The following is a 17,459-nucleotide window of genomic DNA, read 5'->3' as shown; positions in this document are numbered from 1 at the left end:
AATTGAAGTTGTCAATTCCAGCACTAATACACAGGAATACTAACTGTATAACTCTTGTGTGATAGGTCTCTTGTCCTTCAAGAGAAATTACATTTTCCCACTATCCACTTACTACTTCGAAGCGATGCAACAAAGGGAATGGCAAATGTCTGAGTGGTAAAAAGCCTCTCTTGTAACTTCCGAGAGATGACTGTTTGTCCCAACAGGATGCTGTATGACAGCTCCCACTTCCTCCTGCCAAAGACACTTGGTAATTTGCCATCCTCCATGGTGAAGTGCTCCAGAATTATTGTGTGAATTTGACTTTCCCTACCACACAAAAATAACTTATCTAAAGGAAAACACGAAGCAAAGCAGAACCTCCTTTTCCCCATAGGTCTTTGAAGTGATATATCATTCTTTTCTGATCAAACCATATTTCATGAATACATCTATATGTAAATCAATTTTCATTCGGGCAAGGCAGAGAAAAATCTATGAAAAAAATACAGATGTCAGGGTTGATATTAAAAATGTAGTATTCCTGAAAGCACACAAGAAACTGTCTTACAGATTCCAGAGATCAGACTGATGCCATAGGGAATTTCATATTAAAGACCAAAATAAATATTGGCAGGTACATATAATTTTTGCATGCTAGCTGTAGAACTAAGGCAAACCAGAGTGAAATGAAACATAATGCAAAGGTGATCCAGTTGCACACCAGTGTTTTATTTCATATTTCCTGCTGTAAATCTGTCTACCTGGTGCTATCAGAACAAACACTAAATTGAATTTGTTTAACCAAACTGCCGTTTTATGGTACCCTTATCATCTCCACTAAGGAGACTGTGTTATTGCTGTAGTTACTGAAGTTTGTCTATAAATAGGACTTTTAAAAGCCATTAATATATTTCTATTACGTCCATTGGGCCAGATATCCAACTAATTAGATAATTAGTTTAGTGATTATCAAGATTTGAGATTTCTGGCTTTTAACTATAAATAGGAATTAATAATTAAAACATCATAATTAAACGGCCTGATTCAGCAAGTTTTATGCAGTAGGATGAAGAAATTCATTTTAATAAAAAGTTTCATAAATGCTGACTTTGGGTTTAAACTGGAGAATTATTCTCTGGCAGATGTTTCTGCTCTCTGTTTTACCGTCAGTATTCTCCAACTCCAACAACCATGAGAGAGATGTCTGAATGCTTTTCTTATCTAAAAAAAGGATATTTGTTGCTTATGTAATAAGGTTGTAAATAAATCTACATATTCACATATACATCCTCATACTGACTGGATCCGATCGATCGCACAGCAGGTGTATACTGCAGGTCAAAGCAATTAATGGAATGAAGAAAACACAAAGAGGAAAATAATCCTCAGTCTGTTTCAAAACAAGTCTGCAACATGTCTGACCATAATCTTACTGGACAAGGACATAGTTTACACGGTGGTGATGATGATTATAGGTAATGCTCACATACTCGCGTGTTGCTTGTAAACACTGGTTTTGTGAAACATTAAAAAGAAAAGTGTTTAAATGAAGACATTCCTTTGATAAGATCACAGTATTTTTAGTTGTAGCATCGGATCTGGGGCTGGAGTACACTGCCCTGCATCAGTCAACATATTATTTATTGATCATTATGATTATGACTTGTGATAGTAGAAGAAAATCGAACTATTTGAAACATTTAACTATTAGAAATGATAATTTAACCTCAGATGGGCTTGCTGACACAACAGCCAGCACATCTGTGACTGGACTGAAGATAAGGCTTCCATGCATATTCATGGATACCAAGTAAAGAAGATATCAAAGGCTGAACTCTATCACTTAGACACGCATCAAGAACACAGCTGCACAGCTGAGTCCTGCACTAGCAGAAATACGGCCATCCCGCATATGAATGATGAAAAATGCACACGCAGATATCATGTGCAGATATAAACCCAGTCAATCTCAGAAAGTAGTCTTTCGCATGATATCAGTATCACAGAGAGGCAGACGGCTTACTGTGACTTCATAGTTACCAATGCAGGTTATCTTTAAACAACCAGAGAAACAGCTGTGCAACCTCAGCTTCAGGCCTCTTTAATCCCACAGATGAGGCTTCCTGATGCACACTGGAGAGCGTGCCGTCTCTTTCATTTAGACAGAGGGACAATGAGATGGGCAGGGGGCATGGACAGTAACCATAAAACCCTCAAAAATGGGAAAAACACAACTGTACATCCTTATACAGCCAGTCGCATAAACACATCATGCATCAATATGGTTTTATAAAGCCAATGTGAACATTTTCTAACCTGTTTTCAAATATTTTAAATGCTCTCTTCTCAAACACCTCCCCCTAATGCATACAGCATCTGCATAGTCTTTTAGTGGGCCTTACAAACTAAAGGCAGCAGCAGCATACTGTCCCCTCTTCTGCATATGCCAGAATCATAATTTAGGATGGGGGGGGGCTATATTTCCAATTGCCTATATGTCTGTTTGTGTGTGTGTGTGTGTGTGTGTGTGTGTATGTGTGTGTTTAAATCATCAAGGCATATGTAAGAGCATAATATACTACTAATTTCCTCTTGTAAACACAGCTGAAGGCTTTACACTACTTCCAACTGTCCCATATGATGTGAGGGTGTCCCTTGGGTCTGCTCCAGCACACATGAAGAAAGTCAGACCAGTGAATAAAGACAGTCAGAAAAAAGAAACTCCAAAGTCTCACCTTTAACAGCTGTAAGGACAGCCACTGCGACAACTGGGAGCAATGAGCGGTGGGAAAAGTTGAGCATCATTTCGGCAAAGTTGCAGCCGGTTCTGGCCACCCAGAGCCGGGGGAAGCTGTGTGTGTGACTGTGTGCAGTCGGTTGAAAGAAAGCGCAGGAAACAAATCATTCCATTGTCTGATGTCCGGTAAAGTTAACTTCCTCTGACTTGAAGAGGATCAAGTGGGGTAGAAACAAAAACGTGGGTTTACTTCCTTATCCGCGTTAAAAACCTCCGTTTAAAATGTTGTCTCCTTCTTTGGGTTCTCTGAAAGGATGAGAGGGATGATGTTCTCCTCTGGTGGCACGGCTCTGGCTTGGCACGGCTATTCCCTTCATGAGAGAAATCAGTAAACATGTGCCGTCTGTCAGATTAACGAGACCCACGTGGGTAATCGCCGGTAGGGGAAGAGCTGCGAGAAAATTAAATGCACATGAGGTCAAGGGGATCAGTGGTTTCTCCACGACTCATTTTAATGTTGATTTAACAAATTAACGATATGATTCCGAGCTCAAGGGCGAATTTATATGCAGGGACAAATGATGATGATGATGATGATTATTTTTTTCTTTGTATAAATAAGAAAAATAAAAGTTTACCTTTACCAAAAGCATAATTTCCTCTATTTATCTGGTTTCTTTTTAAAGGTTTGTTAGTATTTAGAGTTCTAAGAAATTCACAGATGTTTATATCACATTCAGAAGGCCTTTGTATTAATCTGGATATTATTTAAGACAGTTTCTGTGGGAGGGGGGGCAAAAAAAAGTTTAGCGCAGGTTTTGCCAGCTGTCAGCTGCATATTCTCAGTCCTCAGCATCACATGGGATCATGGTGCAGAATGGAGCAGATGGATGTAGGCACAATATCTAAAGCTTTGTGGTGTCACAGCACACTATACGTTTGGCAACATGGTACAAAGGATAGGCAAACACTACAAACTCTACTTTAGTCTTGTGTGAGTCCTTACTGCATAATTGAGATGTGTCCTCAATATTAAAATATTTCAGGTGCAAAGAGTCAAATTAAAAAAAAGCACAAATGTGTGTTTTTTTCTGTGCTACAGCAGGCCTTCAGGCCACATTTAATTTCTTAACACTCTGGATAATTATATTTTTTTTCTCTTTTTATGTGTATCACTTCATCTGCCTTGACCTAAAATTCCATATACTCATTATAATGAGGTACACTGAGCTTCAGTGTGAGTTCAAAGCCTGAACTGAAATAGCGTGGTGTCTTGTTGCAGTGTGCCCTACAACCAGGGAGACGATTATATGAGCAGTTGTGTGTCTAAGAGCGAGCCGAGGGGGTTATGCAGTTTAAGCACTGTGGCATCCATCCACTCTGCCTTTGCACAAAGACATCACACTAAGTGCTGACATCAGATTTATGTTAAAGAACACCTAGTGGGTTTAATGAGCTTGGTCAGACTACTCTTCACTCCTCTACTCTCCGACACCTCTCTAAATACCTGTTCTCTGAAGCAAATGTGCTTTAGTGGCAGAATACATCTTCCAACTGAGCCCACTGTGCCCGGTGCCTCAGTGTCTGTTTTATTGCAAGGTGGCACCAGTGCCAAGGTGACAGCATTATGCATGCAGGCATCATTGGCGAATAAACATTTTCTCTCCTGACAGCAGAGGCTGATTAAAATAAATATGTACCTTAGAGAGACATTTTGGGATCTCTAAATGCCAATAAAACTTTGAAGAACTAATAGAGTCTGTATTATCTCAAGAGAGGAATTTGATTTTACGTACACATTGCTGTAGTGTTTACAGTGCAGGGTTAGTTAATGCATTACATTTTGAAGCCACTGAGGTTTAATTTGAGCAGTTCGTCTGTGTTTTTGGCTGGATGTGGTTATTAATGCTGACAGTGGCAGAGGCCACTGACTATTGAGTCTGGGAACGTCTCCAGATCTCAGTTGTTGTTCCAGACATGCAACCTGCTGCTGGTGCTATTAGAGATGACGGAGAGGTGGTCTGATGCACCATGTGTAACTCCAGCGCTGCATGTAAAGCTGCTGCCAGGTGGCTCAAAGGTTTTTAGAGGTCATTTGATATGGAGCAACATGGGTCAAGACTTAAATCCCTAAAGAAATGTTGATTTATTTCAATAGGAAGCTGCGCATTGAGATGTTGAAAGAGATAAATCGCAGGAGAAATTACTGCAGTGACTCCTGGTCAGAGCCAAAGCTTAGTCAGGAATTCAGAAAATAGACCATTGACTCTTTTTGGCAAGACTAGGCGTGACTCTAGGGATGGCAATGTCAGTCTGTCAGGCGGGCAGTTGGTTGGTCCGCCACTGAAATATCTCAACAACTATTGGATGGATTGTCCTGAAGTCTGGTGCAGATGTTCATGTTGCCCTCCGGATGAATTGTAATCACTTTGGTGATCCCTTTACTTTTCATCTAGCGCCATCATCAGGTTAAAATGTTAATGTGTCTGATATTTTGGTTCATGACCTGATAAACTAACCTGCATTACACATTCCCATCATCCTCAGCTGTAAGTTCATTTCAAAACGGCGAATATTGTAAAACCTGCTAAATGTTTGCATGCTGGCCATTGACACTATATGCTGACATCAGCATTTAGTTCAAAGCACAACTGTGCCTAAGCACAGCCTGTGTGCATGACTGCTGCTGAACTAAGCCAATCTATTACAAATTGAAAATATAACATGGGTTTGTATCCAGATGCTGTGATGTATCAAGGCTGCATAAAATAAATCGTATGTTTAGAGGATATGCCAACCCACTACTCTCTTTGTCTCTCAAAACTAAATCACACCTTCTATTTACTTATGTGTTCATTCTGTTTTTGGAAGTAGAAATTACAAAAGCATTACAAATAACTTGAAAAGTCCGACTAAGAAATATGTGAAAAACAATTCACAACATAGTGCTGTTGAGGGGACAATATCTTTCAAACAACAAATTTACTATAAAAATAACCAACAGACGAAGGAAAATGCAATTGACACAAGGGACACATGCATTAGATGCATCGAACTGTGTATGAACAAACTAGGACAGGTTATATTAAAGTACAGAGCCAGACGAACTATGACCTGCCTGTGACTCCTCAGTGTACTCTGGGGTCATCGTATGATTAGTACATCTATTAACCTTTACTGACAGTAATCCAGCTCAATGATGGATATTGAACCACAGCAATGCTCCATCTTAATAATCCTGTTGTCTTAACTTTCATCAAATTATCATTATATCAGCTCTGTTTCATCTCGTTGGTGCTGTGTCCGATTGGCAGGGGAGCACACAAAAAGAATAACAACAGAAAAAGTGGTTCCAGCATGCACGAGACAATTGGATACATAAGCATTTCTAAAGCCCTCTGAGTGAAAATCATTGCAAACTGCTTTTGTATTCTCTATTCTAATCTCTAGGGAGTGCTGGAGTCCAGTGTGAACATAAAGCTGCCGTTACACCTGTGTAATAACACTTAGCACTACAGCCTGCCAGGGGGCAGTCAGCCAGCGGCAGCCAAGCAGCGGGTCTTTTCAACGCCCATGGTGTTAGAGCTCTGAGGGCTCTACCAGCCAAGTTGTGCCCTGTGGACATCTCCCACTCCAAGCATGTCTTAGCAGAAGATGAATCACACGAGGACTGTGCCCTGGCTGCGTCCCATTGCTGACGTCAGCCAACATTCTTCCGCTGATGACAAATGAATGCTCCTCTCAGAGCATGGCTGCCATAAACATCAGTTTTCCACCCCTGCGGGATGCCTGTAATGAGTTACCAGCCAGGTGGTATATCCTCCCACAGATAGCCTGCCCTCAGAGCACCGTGATGGACAGGTAAGAGGCTTGCCTTAAACCACCTGCTGGGAAACGCATTACTGCTGGAGTGGATGGATGGACATATAGGTGTACTAGCTTTTTTTTTGAGAATTTTCTTCTTCTTTAAAACTTACTGTACATAGCTCCAGGTCATATCACAACATCAGGTCATGTTTTATTGCTTTTAAGTGTGCATCCAAATTATTTCTATCATGCAAGGCTGGATTACCAACCAGGCAAAGCGTAGAGTTGCCCCAGAACCTCAGGAGGCCCAAACACTGTTCATTTTGTGACAATTAGTTTGTGGTCATTTGATTGATTGCAAATTTGTTAGGTAATTATGTGTGTGTAACAGAGATAAACTGCTGAGAATCCAGATGTGCAATGACCAATCTAGAGACAATATGTGTGTGTGATATGGTCTTCCTGCAGAGAGTGGAATGAATGGTGGAAAACCATCCTCTGAGTCTTTCTCATCTATGCCAAGCAAACATCCATCACATATGCAATGCTTAAGGAAGTTCCTGTACTTTTACCTAACCCTGAATCAGAATGCTATTACTTTTCTGAAAAGCATGTGTGCCTATATGTGATCATCACATGTAAATTTTAGTGTCAAATGTGACAAAGCATATGTACCCGAAATGTGTTTCAGTTGATATTATATGTTAACATGTTGTTTTCCCATTTAACATATCTGAAAATCACATGCAATTAATGGTATACGATGATATTAATGGTAAGAGAAAACATACACAATGCACACAAAGTGGGAAAAAAGGTGGGTGAAATAGGGGGCCATTGATTATTTTTGCCCTGGAGCCTTCATGCAGGTTGATCCAGCCATGTAAGTATCGATAAAAGGATAAATAACATATATAATGAAAGCATAAAGTCATTATATGCAAGGCAACTACACAACCCCCTTCTTTACAACACACCTATACTGTATAAACTATGAAAACTGCTCAGAGACTTCAAAAGAAATCTCCAACTCGCCACATGACAAAAGGTCTCCTGGTATATCAAAGTCGAATTAAAATATTTTACCTCTAGGACCCCTGCTGTGATTCTGGGGCAGGGGGGTCAAATGGACGTTGAGTGTTTAACTGGCACTCTGAGGTTTTGTGAAATATTCAGAAAGGCCAGCAGAAGATGGATGTCTCCTCATGCCCCCCTCTGGTGGCGTGGCAGGCAGGACGAAAGCGAGTGATAGAGAGGTTACAACTGGCAAGAATTTTAAACATCCAATGGCCCTCGGGGAGTCCAGAGACTTACAGCTCAATATAGATCTGTTGGATAGCGAGGGAAAATAAGGGCAAGAGGAAGAGGAGAGGAGGTGGTGGATGGAGGAGGGGAGAAAATGGAAGGGAGGGGAGTGAGAGAGGGAGAGGGGAGGAAGGACAGGGAGAGAGGAGAGTATAGGGCAAATATATTAGAAGCAACAAAACAAAGATTAATTGATTTACAAATTCAATCTCCTTTCTTTATTATGTCCCTGACGACAGAATAGGGTTTTTGAAACTCTGATGTATTTTGCCTTTAGTCTTAGAGGTTATTTTCCTGCCTGAATCAACATTAAAATTAAACAAATGCTAAAAAAAATCCAGTGAAGGGTACAGAAAGGAAGGGGAGGAGGAGGCTGAATGACTTTTGCTGATGAGAAATGTGTGTCTGTGTGCTCATAGTAACTTTGTTGACATCAGCAAATGTTTAATCAGACAGTTAAATACACTGATGAGACCTAGGTTTATATGTGTCGCATCCCTCACTGTGAAACTGCAGTCTTCACAGTCGCATACTGTCTCTGACGCCCAACTGAAAAGCATTGCTGCCCTCCTGAGGATTGTGGTGTAACAACATGAGCACAGCAGGTCTGACAGTTGTACACATACCGATGTGAATGAAAATGTTGTATAAATGTAGAAAATACAATACAGAAAAAACCCATGCAGCAATGAATTAAAAAGATCTTTCTCAAAGTGTTATATCTTTTAGCTGTTATATTTCTGGAAAGCTGTCATTTACTGATTAATAGTTTATGCATTTGTCAGATGTGTTATTTCTTACTTCTTGCTTCTGAATTGAACCACTTTGACTCATTGTTCACCAAGTCTAAATTTTTCCGTTTCCTTCCAGTCAGAAAGAGTTTGAAGTCATGGATGAGAGTTGACATCTGTTATACTTCAGATCTCATTTAACAACTCTTCCTGCTGCTGTTGCACTGAAACCATGTCTGTCCAATGCTGTGTTAATTGGAAATTTAATTTTTACAGACAGCCAGACTGGTTATTTATGAACTGTCAAGCAGGCTTGCTTGAACTTGGAATTGTCACCATTCCTTCAGCCTTTCTGTCACTGATGTAATGACTGGCAGGATGTGCTAGACTGCTGGTAGAAAGAACATTACATTTGGATAAAAATGTAATTCAGTTGGTCTTATAATCAATTTAGCAAAAACCAGTGTATTAAATCATATAATTTGTCACGTCTTGATCAAAATTTCCACTCTCATCCTGTTATTGTCATTCATTGTGTCACAGAACATTTTATGAAGCTGATTTAGGGATTTTCTCTCCAAATAACCACTTGTAGTAGCTGATTACAACCCATAGTCATGATTAAATCAGACAAACAGCGGATGTGCCATTAGCTTACCTACCTATGACAAGCAGCTATGATGTATATCCATGACAACTGGAATACATCCATTAGGACAGAGTTTTTCTATTGACAAGCATTTTACAGTACTTACAGAAAGAGCTTCTATCAAGTCCCTCAGTTCATTCATTTGAGAGGAAGATAAGAATGTTGCTGTGCAGATGGCTGTGAGTACCTTTTATTTGGTGCAGCCAGAAAAATAACCTTGATGATATCGATCCTGAAATACAAACCCAGGTTGTGTCACTAAAATGCACCCATCTGATGATGTATTTACATGTTGAATTTCATCCTCATACATTGTTGTAATACCAGCTGCTACACACCAGCTCTACTACTTACATTTAATTTTTTCTTTTTAATATTTGTGTGACACTGTGATAATTAAGATCCACGACAGCCATCTGTCAGGGCCATCAGTCCAGGATATGAAAAAAGGATCAGCTTTTTATTTAGTTAAGTACTAATTCTGCAGAAAAATGGTTCCTGTCAGTATTTTACTATTAATTAATATTACTGCATTAATGTGTATATGCTGCATTTTACAGCTGTAGATATTTACAGTTGGGCTAATTTGAACTTTTTTATTTGCTGTTGGGTAGTTTAATCTACAGCAATGCATCATATACTATAAGATCTTAATAGGTCCCTGTCCTGTGAGAACCACATATCTCTAAAAAGTCAGAAAAACAGTCCTGTTTTCTTTGTGACGATGCATTTTCCAGCTAATCCAAGAGCTATGTTCATTCATTTAGCTTAAGAAGTAGGAGAACTTTCTCAACCCATAAATGAACACTTAAGCATAATCCTTCAGTTTATCAGACAAATCGCCAAATTTAGAGATGCATGGTTTTCATTGGACATTAAGAAATTAATTAATCTGAAAAGTATAAGCTGTCAGACAAATTTAGTGGAGTACTTCATTACATTCTACCACTGGAATTAATTATCTAGCCTTAAACATTATTGTGATAATGTAATACTGTGTTGAACCATATAAGAAATCTTCATCTCTTTCTTTTGAGCTGAAACCCTTCAGGGAGGTGTAGACCCTAAGCTACCGAACTAAGAACATTGATTCATTAACTCACTCAATGACAGATAATTTAAATAAGGATGTCTGGCTGTCAAACCAACAGGACTGTGAACATTTGTTATATATATACGTCATAGGTTTAGAGCCACAAAAGGTTGAATATTGCCTGCTGTATTAAATACAACAGGTCAAATCTGACCTGCTCTCTTCATTGAAAGCACATGACATACACAAATGAGTATAAAAACGATGAGTTTCTAAAAAATATCAAATTTAATTTGGTTATAAAAGTTGTATTTTTTCACATGCACACCCACACATAATTAATCACCATAAATACTGTCCAATGACTTCTCTTTTTCTTTTTTTCTTTTTTAAACTTTGATTCACAAAGCAAGCACATACGGTGGACTGATACATCTGATTTCAAAGGACACTATGGAGAATGCTTGCAGTCTTTTACAGGGAGAGGAAATCTCAGTGCACTAACAAAAAGGCTGTCGTAAAATCAAGTAGAAACATTTATAAATTATCTACAAATGGATCAAAGTACAAAAGAGCTACAGCGTTTAGAGACACTACACCCATTCACAACTGAATGATTTGGTATTGGGACACCATATTACAGTATTTCAACTTTGTGACAGACTGAATGAGAAACTATACATGAACCGCTTTGGAACAAAAACGAATCAGATGTAAACCAGCCGAACTCTTCTCACATTCCATTTTGGTAATCCCTCTCTTGTCATTGCATTTAATCAGTAATATTCATAAAGAATGAGGAGGGGAATGCTGTTTAACACAATAAACTCACATCTTTCAAGTGCAACTTGACATAAGAGACGAACTGGATAGGATATTTAAAACTAAACAGAGAGAATAGAAGTTTATAAATGATTAAAGCTATGAGACATACTATCCCTCAAGTTAGTCGAGTTCTTTTAGCACTTTTAGTCACCTCCACAGATCACAAAATGTTGATACAGTAGCCTGTGCATGCCTTTCTCCTCAGTAATCCAAGTGAATGTTTGCTTTCGAAAATGAAATTCCAACTGAAGATATAATCTTGTTTAATTAACACACACAATGACTATCTCCTCGAAAGAAAAAAACTGAGGTAGGACAGTGGGTTGTGTTTGAGATAAATACATTTAAATTATATCCTGTGACTCTGTGTGATCAGTGAGCTGGAAGGTAAACACAGCAAGTTTAAACATCTTTGAAGTTCATTCATCTTTTTCAATGTAAAAAAAAAAAAAAGATGGAGAAAACATTAAGACTGAGAAAAGAATGTCTGTGGCAAAATATTTTTTCAAGTCAAGATGTTTTCAACATTAGGAAAAAGCTTTTGATTGGTTTTCTTTTTTGGGGCCACATTTTTAGGGCTTCCATAGAATTGGATTGGCTCTCCGGGGTTTATTAAATTTACCTGGATGTGAAAACCAATAAAAAAAAAATTTCAAGGGTTGAATTTGGCATTCTGGCCACAGGAGAGTATGTGAAAGATGAAAATGTTAAATTGGAACTAAAATATTGACAACATTTACATTTGGAGAAAATGCAGCGCAATCTGTCTTTGAAATCAAGACACATTGTTTTGAAGCTTTTACACTGAAAATGAATGAGATTGAATAGACAGTCAGCGTGGCAGCCTGCAGGATATTAAGGAGATTCTTCCGATCTGATTACAATTTCTGGAGCAAATCTTTGAGTAGCATTATGCAAATATGTTTCTTTGTTTTTGAAGACTCAATTAAATATATAAAACATTCGATGAGTCAACAAACTAAAAGGAGCAACAACAGAATATTGGCATTACTGATTAGTGCGTGCGCTCTCCACACTCTGGCTTTGAATACATCAGCTTATTTCATTAATGATCCAAGATCATGAGAATAAAGTAAAAATCTATTCCATACCAGATTCCATTTTTAATGTATATAATGTAAGCTGTGTGACACTTTTTATGGTATAGTCCTTATGTGGGCTACTTGGCGTACAAGTCATGTAGAGCTTATACTGTGTGTAACCAGATACGAAATGTTAAATAAGTTAGTATTTCTCTCCACAGACCTCCAGTGGATGAACTGGAGAACAATGCACACCTTGACTTTTTGATTTGCACCCTCTTTGATGCTTTAACACGGCCACCTATATCAACATGAGACAACAAAACCAAACAGTGCACAGGCAATGGAGGTAGCAGCACATCACTAGATCACATGACCAATAACAACATGGCCTCCCCTTTCTGAAACAAAACATAAGTGAAAGGAAACATGAAAGGTGCAAACATGAATGCATCACATACTGCCTCACATACACGCTCACACAGGCACACAAAACATGTATGTTACCAATCGTCAGACAAAAAACACACACCTTTGTGCAATAGGAAGACAGACACAAAAATTTTGTCTTGAACTAGGCGTTTCATGACAGCTTGACAGCGGGGATGACAAACATTGCTGCTCCGATTTAATCTTAAAAAAATTGACAAAGCACAAGCGACCCGTCAAAGAACAAAAAAACCCTGGTGTGGATCAACCTTTTGATCGAACGAGGAATGTCACGCTCGTGTTGTTTTCATAAAGGCCACTGAGACAGCTAAGCTCGCCCGGTGTTTCTCACTTTAATGCCCTGTTGCCAATCTGCTATTCTTTTTTTAAAAATTCCTTTCATCACAGAAAACTCTCTGCTGAATCACAGGTACACGCGGAAATGTTTCCTTTCTTCTCACATATGCTACCACCTCTCTATGATATTGCACTGAATAAAGCCTTTGTGTTAGCAGCCAGCATTGCTTCACAGAATGCCTCAATAACAGTGTAGTCTATTAGAGATTTTCTTAGAGGAGTATGGTCTCTGTTTCCTTGTGGTGACATCAATACTCCAAAAAATTTATGTTTTTTTTTTCTTTTTTGCTGAGAAAAGCCTGTTAGAAACTTAGATGTATGTTTTCACAGCTACCCTGCTTGAAATAAATGATAAAGAAAAAATACATGTCATGAAAATCCTAGTTGTTTTTTTTTTTTTTTTTTTTTGTTTTAGTCATCCGTTGATTTAAAATACATCACAGTAATATGTTTTTTGTGTCTGCAGGTGACCTCTCTCTTGATTTTGGCACTGCACTGTACATCAGTTAGTTGATTTGTATCCATCACCAAACATGAATAACTGTATCACTGGTTATATTCAAATAGGCTCACGCAGTCCTGGAGACAAAGCTCCCATCCTCTCTGTCATGTGTTGTTGAGACCAGAGTTGATTGTATGGATGCAATATACAGAGCCCAGCATGTGCACGTATTTGTACATGTATGCTTCTTTTTTTGTGTGTTTTATTTCACAGGGGAGAGTCTCTTCAGCAGCTTCTTCCCCTTGGAAAGTAGTCCCTTCTTCTTCTTGTTTGCCAGATCTTGGGAGTCCCTGGGGTCCCGGAGGTCCAGCGGGATGTGGGGGCCCCTCGTAGGGCTCAGGGGTCTCATGGTGCCCGGAAGGAGGGGCCGGACGATCGGGGACGGAGCTCGTACAGGCGTGACGTCGTTGTCGACCGTGTCGGTGGTTTCTGTGGTAACCTGAAGAGAGAAGCGATGGGGAGGTGTGGAGGCATGGGGCAGCGTATTACAAAAGAAGCAACACTTTCACACTGCAGACTAGGTGTCTGTCTGTCTGTCTGTCTGTTATTTTAATGCAGAAAAGTATGGCGAACGTATTCAAACCGCATTGCTTGTTTTGTGTAATAAGCAGTGTATAGTTTGAGTTATAATTCTACATAATAAGACCCTATTTCTCTAATTCTCAGTGGGCTGAGGTGCATTCACTGTACAAATTACCCACTGACTCAAGTATGTCTTTCTTGTTTGTTTGTTGCTTTTATCCTGTAATACAGACTGATCGATATCGATCTATTTACATCCAGCAAGGAGGTTTACATTTGTTGTCCTGTTTGTTTGCTGAACTTTGAACTTTGGTCATCAGTCTAGAAATAACTTGTTGCCAAATGGCACGTGTATCAAATCAGTTGTTCAGCACAGTGTGTGATTTGGTGCAAAAAAATCTGAACATTGTCTATTATTACAAGAAGTTCTAAGTAGAAGGAGGCTTATGCAGCCTTGGTAACAATTTGCATCCTCTAAATGTACTAACCATGTACAAAATATAAATAGGCACTGTCATTACACACTGTAAATTTTCTTTTTTTAAATCAGTTTTTAGTTAAGATTTTAGTTATTTATGTCTTTATTATCTATCTTCTAATATTGCTTGTTTTATAATTCTTATGTGTGATTTGGCTGCTGCAATTTCCCTTTGGGATTAAGTTCTCTATTTATATATCCATCTATAAATAAAGAAATGTGTTCATTTTCATTTCATTTATCAGTTACATTCAATGTAATATCATGAGAGACATAATGTTTTTTAAACAATGCAAATTGTTGTTGCATATTTAGTCTTAAAGGGTCCAATGCGTGTCTTATAATAACTACATTTTCAGGAAGAGAAAAACCTGATAAAATCCACACTGATTATAACTTTAATATTCTCAACATACTATTTTGAAATGGTCAAAGCTATTATCTGTCTGCTTCGTAATCTGTATTAAATTAAAAAGATTTGCTAAGTTTTCACACAAACACACGCACATACAAACACACACGCACACACACACACACACACACACACACACACACACACACACACCAACGTTGTACATATGTAGAAGAAGAAACACTGAGGAGGAAGCCATCAAATGTTGAGCACGACATCAGCACACCACAGAGCCGGAGAAGTCCACCATCAGTTAGGCCATGAGGGAACATACAGTACAATTATATACAGTACAACACCCAGGGACACAACTGTAGATACCAGGCTTCTCATTTAATGCAGCAGCTGGATACACAGTTATGCATTTATTTCCTTTCAGGAAGATGGTTGTTTGTATTTTCAGCAAATTTCTGATTTAAGGAGGTCTAGATTTCTCATATATCATAAATATACCAACTTTGGGTGACAGAAATGATGCTGTTCAGTGTTGTGAGGCAAATATTTTAATTTGAAGATGTACCAAAACATTTTTGTATCACTCAAAGAAGGAAAAATGCCAGATTGTACTGATGTGAAATGTTGAAAAAAGCATTAGAGAAGCACTTAACAAATGCTTCCATAATGTAAAGTGGCATTTAGAAGCCTTCGCTGTGACCACGAGCTGTGTGCATTAGAGCCCAGAGTTTGGTATCTGAAGTTGCTGACTTACTGTACAAGGCAGACAGAGCCATTTATGGTGTGAAATGAACAATCTTCTTCTGTTTGTTTGTTTTGTTTTGCCAAGCGGGTGAGGAAAAACAAAAAAGAAATCAGATGTGGCAGCATTGTCACCGTCGCTGAAAACCCACACCACTATGAAACAACTGAAAACAACAACAACAACATCAACAACAACACCAACGCACATCAACACAGAGCGCAAAAAAGAATGTTTTTAATATCCAATTTTTTTCTTTTATTGTTCCATCGTAACAACACAGTATGGATGTATCAGTGCTGCGATTAGTTTTGTCTCTCGAGCTCAGAGCAAACATGGCGTATCCACTGTCAACAGGGCTGAAAAATAGATCTGATGTGTGTGCAATATACATAAAGAAACAAAGCCTCTTTCAGGAAATACAGTAGTCGAGCCAAGAAAGTTATTATAAAATGTATCAAGTTTGAAAAAGGCATGCTTTTTTCTCTTTTCCATCTTTAAAGTTTTCTTCTTCTCAAATGATTTCTGTCAGTGTCATTGGGTAGCAATTGTTATGTGTTAATAAAGCACTTATTTTTATCATTATTATAATACACAATAACCACAATTTGATTTTGTGTGTCAGTGCAAAGAGGTACCAAATTATCTTGTGTAAGGAATGAGTTGAGCCTTTTTCAAGTCCTCCTTAACCAGTGCTACATGCATAAATCACCCGCAGAGCTCCCACAGTCTATCCTCTCTCTGTCCATGTCAGGCTTTGCTTCTTCCTTTCTCTGAGACTCAGAAAGGTGTTAACACTGGATTTTTGTCCCCTTTTCCAAAGGGTGAGGGGAGGGAGGAGGGTGCGGGGGCGGGAGTTGTTAGTTTGTATAGAGTCACCACTGTCACCACATGGACAAACACACACAATGAACAGCACACAGACGGCAAAGTGGAGGAAGCGAGAGACGGAAATCAAGAGAGAGGACGGAGGATGGATGAACACAGGGCCTAGCGCTGAGAGCGGCGATGATGATGTACCCGTTTGCCCTCTGAGACGGTTGCGGCAGAGTTGGCAGGGGGCCGGTTGGCAGGCTCTTCCTGGGGGTACTGGGACAGCGTATCAGTCAGATACACCTCCACGTCATCAGGCACTTCTTCCAGGAAGTTAGAGGGAACCAGACCGCGGTGGCCGTTAATCTCACCCTGTGGACGGTAATGAGAGGAGACTCATTTCTGTCACTGAACATGACGCATGCCATATTGTATATACAACATGTTGTTTCAAAAAATCTGGAATCTACAGTTAACATATCACTGTTAATCCAGAGATAGACGAGAAGATTAATACCACTCTCATGTCTGTACAGTAAATATGAAACTATAACCTGCAGCCAGTTAACTCAGCTTGGCATAAAGACTGCAAACAGGGGGGGAACAGCTAGCCTGGCTCTGCCAAAAGGTTAAAAATCTGCTACCAGGACCTCTAAAAATGAACACCATATATATTGATGGTTTAGTGATGGTTTTTGAAGAGATTAAACACATTAGATGAGAGAAGCTAACACAGTCAAGCAGCACTCACATAATAGAATCCGTCTTCATCAATATCTCCAAAGACCGCAAGGATGTCACCAACACAGAAGGTCAGCTCAGCCTATCAGAAGACAGAGACACAGAAACAGATATACAAGGAATGCGATCCAAGTTCACTATGTCTTAATCTGCTATGTCCTTATATGTGTATGTGTGGTTAGCCTCTTATACAGCACTCCCTTGGATCTCTAAGTATGTGTGTGTTCAGCAAGGGGTCCTGGGCACTAAGTGATACCTCGACATCAACATTAGGGGAGCTCTCTCGGGGGTTGTAGTCATACAGAGCCACCATCCTCCTCGAGGCCTGATCTCGGCGGAGGCCTCTTCGGTTTTGCTCTGGAAGCGATAATAGACGGCTTGTTAACAGAAAGTAAC

At 39.2% G+C, this 17,459-nt stretch overlaps 2 protein-coding genes across 11 annotated transcripts in view; both read right to left on the bottom strand.

Moving 5' to 3' along the window:
* The window catches only part of LOC127370544 (transmembrane protein 132D-like), a 35,616-nt gene extending 31,249 nt beyond the window's left edge, over positions 1-4,367 (bottom strand). The window contains exon 1 of the mRNA XM_051412699.1: positions 2,718-4,367. Coding sequence (XP_051268659.1) covers positions 2,718-2,787 — 70 coding nt within the window. The 5' untranslated portion in view covers positions 2,788-4,367. The remainder of the gene's footprint in view (positions 1-2,717) is intronic.
* Positions 4,368-7,556: 3,189 nt separating this feature from the next.
* The window catches only part of rimbp2a (RIMS binding protein 2a), a 63,715-nt gene continuing 53,812 nt past the window's right edge, over positions 7,557-17,459 (bottom strand). For 7 of the 10 annotated variants that reach the window (XM_051412688.1, XM_051412689.1, XM_051412691.1 and 4 more), the window contains 4 exons: positions 17,320-17,420; positions 17,074-17,145; positions 16,530-16,694; positions 10,510-13,839 (listed from right to left, as the gene is read on the bottom strand). In XM_051412688.1, the coding sequence (XP_051268648.1) occupies positions 13,603-13,839; positions 16,530-16,694; positions 17,074-17,145; positions 17,320-17,420 (575 nt within the window). In that variant the 3' untranslated portion in view covers positions 10,510-13,602. Of the gene's footprint in view, positions 7,855-10,509; positions 15,571-16,529; positions 16,695-17,073; positions 17,146-17,319; positions 17,421-17,459 lie in introns of those variants that run through there. The other 3 variants (XM_051412696.1, XM_051412697.1, XM_051412695.1) reach the window with 3 other exon arrangements.

This window comes from Dicentrarchus labrax, unplaced genomic scaffold (genome assembly GCF_905237075.1).
Source record: "Dicentrarchus labrax unplaced genomic scaffold, dlabrax2021, whole genome shotgun sequence".
Classification (NCBI taxonomy): Eukaryota; Metazoa; Chordata; class Actinopteri; family Moronidae; genus Dicentrarchus; species Dicentrarchus labrax.
This window is presented reverse-complemented; position numbering and strand designations above follow the sequence as displayed.